Genomic DNA, 7,312 nt, shown 5'->3' on the forward strand with positions numbered 1-7,312 from the left:
GTGTGTGTGTGTGTGTGTGTGTGTTTCCTTTTAAGAGCATTTGTTTCAGATTTCAACTGAAAGTCTAAATTAAATTATAATTGAATCTCAATACAATGGCATACATGAGTTAGTGGAAAGGGGCTTCTACAGTAAATGCATTAGCAAAAACCTATAATAAAAACTTCCCACACTGCTTATAGATTTATCTCGAGCAAATACATATTTTTACATACCACAACATCTGCAATTTTCTCAGCTTTAATTTAAGCCATATTTTATAGAAATTGGATGAGAAATAACAGTGCTACGAATATTTATGTGACAGATTGATGCACATCCCACAATGAAACTGTACCATTTTGTTGACATGACTCAGTGATGGYTCCTATGGTGGCGCGTCACTAGCTACAGCAGCTGCAGGCAATGTCCAATCCAGTAATACATTTCATTGTGTCTGATTCTTCTACAGAACACAACGCAGTAACAAAATATAGAGGAACAGAAAAATGTTTTCACCATACCAGTGAGGACTTTGTTGGTGTCTGAGGGACACACATCCAGAGCCAGAATGCCAGGAACACTGGCACTGTGAAGACCCTGAAGAAAACACAAGAACGGTGAAACCATTTGCATCAAAAACATCATCTGAACAGTTTCACTCTACAGATTCTRCAGAACCAATACTTACAGCGTGCGAGGCCACTTGGCGATATTTGCTGAGATCCTCAGCTCTGACCAGCTCCTCTGGAACAGTTTTTCCTCTCTAAAGAAAGAAGCTTGAGTATAAATTATACTGTATATCACCACACTAGAGATCTTACTCAGTGCTTACAAAACATGGAGTTAAAACAGTAAATTATATTTTAAAAATACCTTTTTTCTCTCTGTGGTGAGGATAGTAGCCTTGTCTTGGAGCTGTAATTGAAAAAAAAAAACATGATTAAACACTTTAGATAGGCTATGACAGAATAATATAAATATGTAGGTGAAAGAAACAAATCGTACCTTCTGAATGATCTCTGGAGTCATTCCAACCTGTTCACTGATCTCCATAGGCTCTCCGCCAGCACCCTGACACACAAAACATTAAACTGTTAAGAGTTGTCAAACAGCGTTTGTGGCGTTTTAATCAAATACAAGTCGTTGACTCACTGCAGCTGATGGCTGAGAGGCTGGGACTGCTTGAGGGGTCACCAGTCCAGCTTGAGGTTTAAGTGTGGCAAGAGCTGTAAAACACAACAAACACACGTAACATTATGAATGAGCTAATGTGGGTGTGGAGAACACATCTGATTGAACTTTCAGTAGAGGACACCCTAACCTTCTCTGGCAGCAGTGACCTCCTTGTTGAGTCGAGCGATGACTCTGCAGGCGGCATCGTGTTGATAAAGGGCGTGCGAGAGTTCTTGRCGAGTCGTCTGCAGCTGCTGCCGCAAGGTGAAGCTATGTAGCATGACAGCATCCTAGTAAACAACAGGGGAAAAAGAAAAATGAACACATTTAGACTTTTTTTTAGTGAATAAAATTGATTTCTTAACGGAACTCCATGTGGGCGTTCTGGCTGAGCTTAAAAGTTCTGAAATTGCTTTAAGAAGCAATTTCAGTGCAACACATTTGAATCTTTTTGTCAAACAAATGTTTTTTTTTCTATCTTGGTTGCTGCATGCAAAACAATTCAAAGAAATAGTTTTGTTCTGCTCAAAGTCACAACTGACTGAATATTAGCAGCAGGAACTTGAAACATACAACATGTAGTTGCGTTTTGATTCAGATTATCTTTGTAAAGACACAGTAGAGTGCTGTATTAATGTGTGTAGGGGCTTTATGAGGGCACACACTGTGTCGTGAAGCACTTTGAGGTGGTATTTCAGTAAAGTTTAATTTGTGTTGCAGATTTGCCACCCTCTTGTCCGTTTACTCACCCACTCATCTTGAAGAGACTTGAGAATGGCAGGAATACTTGTTGCGGACGGAGCCTTTGGTCTGATAGGATGTGTCACTAAAACAGAAAAAAGTTGGTCAATTTCAAAACACGGCTGAGTTCAGTCATGCACATTTTTTAATTTTCCTTTTTACAGCATAGCAACTCTCAGATCATTTCGAAATCTATTATGCAAAAGTGTTATACAAATTATAGTTATTCTAAACTAAAAACAAATTCAGCCATGTGAGATTTGGGTTCAACTGGTGCTCAAACTGTCCTCGTGCAGTTAGAAGCTCTGACTTATTTGTACAATCATTTTTTATATTGAAATTCTTAAGGATCAGACAAAGTCACTCACAATCATGAACCAGTTAGCTGGTTGGTCAATTACTCAATCTGTAAATTTACATTTCTAAAATAAATCAGCTTCTCTCCCATAAAGTTAAAAAAACTTGGACAATTATAGTGCTGATACACTGTTGTGGAACAATGTTTCTCTGTGCTCATTTATTATTTTTGTTTAGCACTTAGTACTCTACATGTAAAGATAAAACCTATTTAGGTGCAATGATAATGAATATACTTCACTTAAGGAATTTGTTTATGTGTATTTATTTCAATAGGAAAAGTACAATAGCTGATTAAAAACAGAAAACCTAAATAAACTATGTATGTAAATATAACTATATAAAATAAATAAATGCAATTTATGTGTGTTTCTGATAATGTCATTTAGACAWTACTTAAGTGTTACTTTCAGCACAGACCTCAATCAGACAAAACATTTCATCCAGCGGGTCTAGTTTACCTTTGATGTCCACCAGCTGCTCCTCAGACAGCGGCTGTCCGTTCATCGGATCCGTCCCGTTCTCCGCGATGTACTTCTCGATCAGCCTGCGCTCGAACACATGATTGGACACCGGAGAGATGCACGGGTGCTCCGGTACCTCGTTGCAGACTGGAGAAAGAAGAAATGAAAAACAACGCAGATACCGCTTGAAACTCAGATATAATTATGATAAATATTTTTGACATCAAACCTAGAGTGAAACTCTAGGAGGCAGGAGGCAGTTTGCGTAGCCGCTAACGTTAGCAGTGTTAGCTTGTAGCATTAGCACGCCAAGCTAACGTTACAGGCTCCGTCTTTGCAATAAATTCAGCTTTACTTACTCGCGCAAACCAAAGACATCTTCTAGGCGTGGTCCTAACAGTCTCCCCCTAAAAGTGGATTATGCTCACTCGGCACTTTATAATTTATTCCTACTTTTGTACACTTATATTTTGCTCAAATTGGAAGTAGCACGCTGTTCTTTCATTGCCGCTACAAAAGGAACTGCTTCCTTTTTTCTTCTTCGCTGTTTTAAATAAACATTGTCTTTTTTCCTGCACTGCCCTCTGCCGGTAGAAGCGCAACTGCACCACTACACTGGCGAAGCCTGGTATTATTTCCCACCCAGAATAAAAAATATATATATTTTAGGACGTCGGTGTTAAATATACAATTTATTTTTTTTAGAGATGTATCTGTTAATAGATAAATTTAGTGATATTATAAGGTATACACAGCTGAAAGTTTAGCAGGCTATTGCAGTACTTGTTGATACATATTATTTTTTCTTTTACAATTGTCTAAGGAATAAATACACTACATTTGCAAAAATACATAAATTGCAGAACAGACGCTTATATGCATTTTTTTCAGCAGTCAGAAATGATTCACTTRATGGGTAAGCCGTTCACTTTATGCAATAATGACATGAAGTATTTAATGATTCTTTTTTTGCCAACTTCCGTACCACTACCCTGATGTTTACGTAGCCCTAGAGATCACAAAACACCAGTAAAATATGGAGACGCCCAGCAAATACAGTGCAGATCACGTTGGTCCTGAGGGTCTGGAGGTAGGTAACAGCAGGAGAATTCATGAGCACCATTATCCAGTGCAACAAGAGACATGAAGGTTAAATCATGGTTCAGAAATCAAAACAAACCAAACAATTATAACTGTGCAAGCCGAGCACACAAGGTTGTCCATTTTCATATAGTCATTTTAAAAACCTCTTCTGTAACTCTGTCATACTTTTTTTTTTACATTATTCCAGTTTTTATTTTATAAAAAGTCAAGTTTCTGTGAGGTGTAGATGCTGCAGGATTCAGACGTGTCCGTGTCTAGCGGCAGCGTGGAAAAAAAGTCTTTTGATTGGCTCCACCTGTCCTCATCTCCGTCTTTCTTGATCTGGAACTGGATGCAATCCGCCGAGGAGTGGAGGCAGTCTGAAGCTCCAGGGACAGAAAAGGAAATATTTTCCTCTTCCTCATTAGATTTGTCCTGCTAGGTGGAAAGAACAAAAAACAAACAAAAAAAAATGCTTATGAATCCCATTTCATTGCATAACATACAACTGAACCGTTAATATTGTTTTACCTGGGGGGCCAAATTATGATTTGAGGAACTATCAGCTGTGAGCCTTTGTAGCTCTTGGTTCTCAGATCTCGGAGTCCCCATCAAAACAGGAGAGTAGCCCTGGAAATACTAAGAAAACATTTATTTTAACTTGAACTCCATTACACAGTTTAAACTCCTTTAAATGAATTAGTGAGCTTTACAGAGTGAGCTGGACTGGTTCTAGGGGTCCATTTCCTTGGCGTCGCAGGCTGCTCGGGGTGGCTGTAGTAGGCTGGAGGGTGAGGATGGGTCTGAGTGTAATTCTGCAAAAACACAAAGAAAGATAACTCACCTCCTCACGGGTCATGGTTTATGCTAACTGTTACCAGCAGCGCTGTTATTACTTCCTGTTAGGCTAACCTTTAGCCTAGCCTGAATGAAGACCTCTGCCCTTTTTCTCCATAGTCTGTGCTGATAATGTTCTAATTATTAATTACTATAAGGCAGCACGGCACTTCAAAAATGACCAGAATATCCCTGTAAGGTGATTTCTCCTGACACTGTCTAAATGATATTTGGCAAAAATCGATTAGTGTCACATCTCTAGGTCAGTTACTGTGGCCTAGGCTGTGTCCAAATTCAGGGGCTGCATCCTTCGAAGGCCGATTACGTCACAGCGATGCGACGAAGGCTGTCCAACGTCGAAAGCTCCTCCAATTGCGATCCACAAATGTGTCCTCCTTTTCCCTCGATTTGAGAGACAGGTCAAGTATATCCTTCTCGGCCCGCCCTATCCCAAGATGCATTGCAGGTTAAAATGGCAGACAAAGCGAGAGACAGGAGTACAGTTTGAAATAAAATTCTGGCGGTAAAGAAATTGATCAAGTAGTTGTGTTTTTAAGTTTTTGTCTTTTGTTTTACCATTATTCTTGTCGGAAATCATTGTAAACACACTCGTATGGCGGGTCCCTTAGTTTCATGTATTGCCTCCAAACTGATTTTGTCAATTAAAAATATATTTTGTTAATTTTGATCTATTTTCGAACTTCATTGTTTCTGTTCAGCGTTGTCACCATTGCTAGGCATTGGGACATACGCTGGGGTAAGGGCGGGAATAAAGTTCAAGGCTAGATGACCCAAATTCACAGCCTCTTTCTTCCGGATTTCACGGATGACGGAGGACCCAGCCCACGTTGACGGGATAGGTCAGGTCCTTCGAAGGATGCAGCCCCTGAGTTTGGACACAGCCATAGCTGTGGCTCCCCTCACCTGGATGTTAACCCTGGGGGGGTTGGTTGGTTGCGTGCGGTTTGTCCTGAGGCCGGCGAAGATCTGCGACAGGCTGCAGTTTGGGTAGCGCTTCATGAACAAGATGAAACAAGCCAGAGACACAAACATACCAGACGGGACAGAAATGGATTTGAAGAGCGCTCGCCAAGTGCCCCCTTTTTTTTCTACAAAGGTTTGAAGAGAAAAACGGGACAAAGATTAGCAGAAGGGACCCTCCCGCTTGAGGTTCAGCTAAATCTGGGACCCGTGCCGCGGCTCACCGATCATGTGCAGGTAGGTGGAGGAAACCAGATTTCCGTCCCCGTCTCGGACCTCGTACAGCCCGTCGTGTCTCGACGAGAGCCTTATGATGACGACCTCGTGGACGGAGCCGTTCCTGCTCAGCGAGATGATCCCTCTGTAGCGCAGGTCGTAGTCCATGATCCGGCCCTCGTGAAGAAGCTGTACACGGCCATGGGGGGGTCTGGGGTCGAAGGGGCCCAGGGAAGATTCGTCTGGGATTCGGCTAGGGGTAAAAATGAGATGAGCGTGATGGAGAGGGAGAAATAAGGGAAGCGCTAAAGACTCCTTAGTGAAGCGTGTGATATTGAAGGAGTGCCCTGCATTAGAGTCAAAGGAGAGGTGAACGAGGGAGGAAAATATGAAGGTTTGAGAGAGTGACAGATACAAAGAGAATAATGAAATATGAGCATCATCCCGTAGTTAGATATAAAACAAAAAAAAGATAAACAATCTGTCAGCCTCTCACCACGAACAGAGAGGGTGCAACGAGACAGCACGTTCCCGTCTTCGTCCTTCACCGTGTAGTTGCCCTGATCGGCTTGAGTCACTCTCTCCGCCACCCAGGCCTTCCCCCCTCGCAGCAGCCGCCCCCGACCCGCGTCGCTCGTTTCAGGGTTGGTCCGGTTCCACAGGACGATCGCCATGGCCTCAGGTGGGGCACCCCGAGGAGAAAACTCCAGCAGGGACGCGTTTTCGGGAATAGCGTGCTCAAAGCTCTCGCCATAGTTTTTACGGTACGATCTGATGCATTCTGACAAAAAAAATACAAAAAAACCTGAGAAACGTGGCAGGAAGTCATTATGATTTTGTTACTCTTATAAAGTTGATTAACAAAGTGGAGCTAATAAATAAATAATAAATATATAAATAAATAAAACAAGCCTTTAAGACATCATCATTGTCAGATTGTGCAGAAATATAACTTGTTTTCTTTTGAGAATTTTAGAGTTTTCTCAAATAGGGAAACAGTATATACAATTATAAGCGGTTTAGCCCCAATCTGTTTGCAAAAATTAGTTTCTAGTCGTTCAGCTGTTTCTTTGCACTTAACCAGAACATCCAGGCAGAACTGTGAAGTTCCTGATCGACGCTCAGCCTTTGGACAAGCAGCTTTTTCGGTTAAAGCCATTGCTCAGTGGAATGCTGCTCTCGATCATGTAAAAACCTGTAGTTCTTTTATTAGTTTTAAAAATAATCTTAAAAAAATATCTTAAATCTACTCAATGTTGCAATTATTGAATTGCACTGGGTAATCAATTTTAGAGTTGCTTCTGGTTGTGTGGGTTGGAAGGTGGGCATGATTTTATGTTTGGAGAGTGAGGTGGGATGTTTTATGTATTTTTTAATTGCAAAATGTTTTATTTTATATTATTTTTATTTTTTTCCTCTCTTATTTCTACTTTACTGTTGGCTATAGATGTAAATTACCCTTTAGTTAAATCTGGTGC

General features: G+C 40.9%; 2 protein-coding genes across 2 annotated transcripts in view; both read right to left on the reverse strand.

The window, feature by feature from the left end:
* Positions 1 to 3,251, reverse strand: part of prpf19 (pre-mRNA processing factor 19) — an 8,308-nt gene extending 5,057 nt beyond the window's left edge. Inside the window, exons 1-9 of the mRNA XM_014008007.1 lie at positions 3,077 to 3,251; positions 2,715 to 2,864; positions 1,905 to 1,981; positions 1,304 to 1,445; positions 1,135 to 1,208; positions 988 to 1,053; positions 856 to 897; positions 671 to 745; positions 504 to 579 (exon numbers count right to left, since the gene is read on the reverse strand). Coding sequence (XP_013863461.1) covers positions 504 to 579; positions 671 to 745; positions 856 to 897; positions 988 to 1,053; positions 1,135 to 1,208; positions 1,304 to 1,445; positions 1,905 to 1,981; positions 2,715 to 2,864; positions 3,077 to 3,095 — 721 coding nt within the window. The 5' untranslated portion in view covers positions 3,096 to 3,251. The remainder of the gene's footprint in view (positions 1 to 503; positions 580 to 670; positions 746 to 855; positions 898 to 987; positions 1,054 to 1,134; positions 1,209 to 1,303; positions 1,446 to 1,904; positions 1,982 to 2,714; positions 2,865 to 3,076) is intronic.
* A 139-nt stretch (positions 3,252 to 3,390) lies between these two features.
* LOC106517265 (uncharacterized) overlaps positions 3,391 to 7,312 on the reverse strand; it is a 16,232-nt gene continuing 12,310 nt past the window's right edge. Inside the window, exons 5-10 of the mRNA XM_014008020.1 lie at positions 6,331 to 6,615; positions 5,843 to 6,181; positions 5,562 to 5,746; positions 4,514 to 4,615; positions 4,332 to 4,439; positions 3,391 to 4,238 (exon numbers count right to left, since the gene is read on the reverse strand). Coding sequence (XP_013863474.1) covers positions 4,017 to 4,238; positions 4,332 to 4,439; positions 4,514 to 4,615; positions 5,562 to 5,746; positions 5,843 to 6,181; positions 6,331 to 6,615 — 1,241 coding nt within the window. The 3' untranslated portion in view covers positions 3,391 to 4,016. The remainder of the gene's footprint in view (positions 4,239 to 4,331; positions 4,440 to 4,513; positions 4,616 to 5,561; positions 5,747 to 5,842; positions 6,182 to 6,330; positions 6,616 to 7,312) is intronic.

Source organism: Austrofundulus limnaeus, unplaced genomic scaffold, assembly GCF_001266775.1.
Source record: "Austrofundulus limnaeus strain Quisiro unplaced genomic scaffold, Austrofundulus_limnaeus-1.0 Scaffold1, whole genome shotgun sequence".
NCBI lineage: Eukaryota > Metazoa > Chordata > Actinopteri > Cyprinodontiformes > Rivulidae > Austrofundulus > Austrofundulus limnaeus.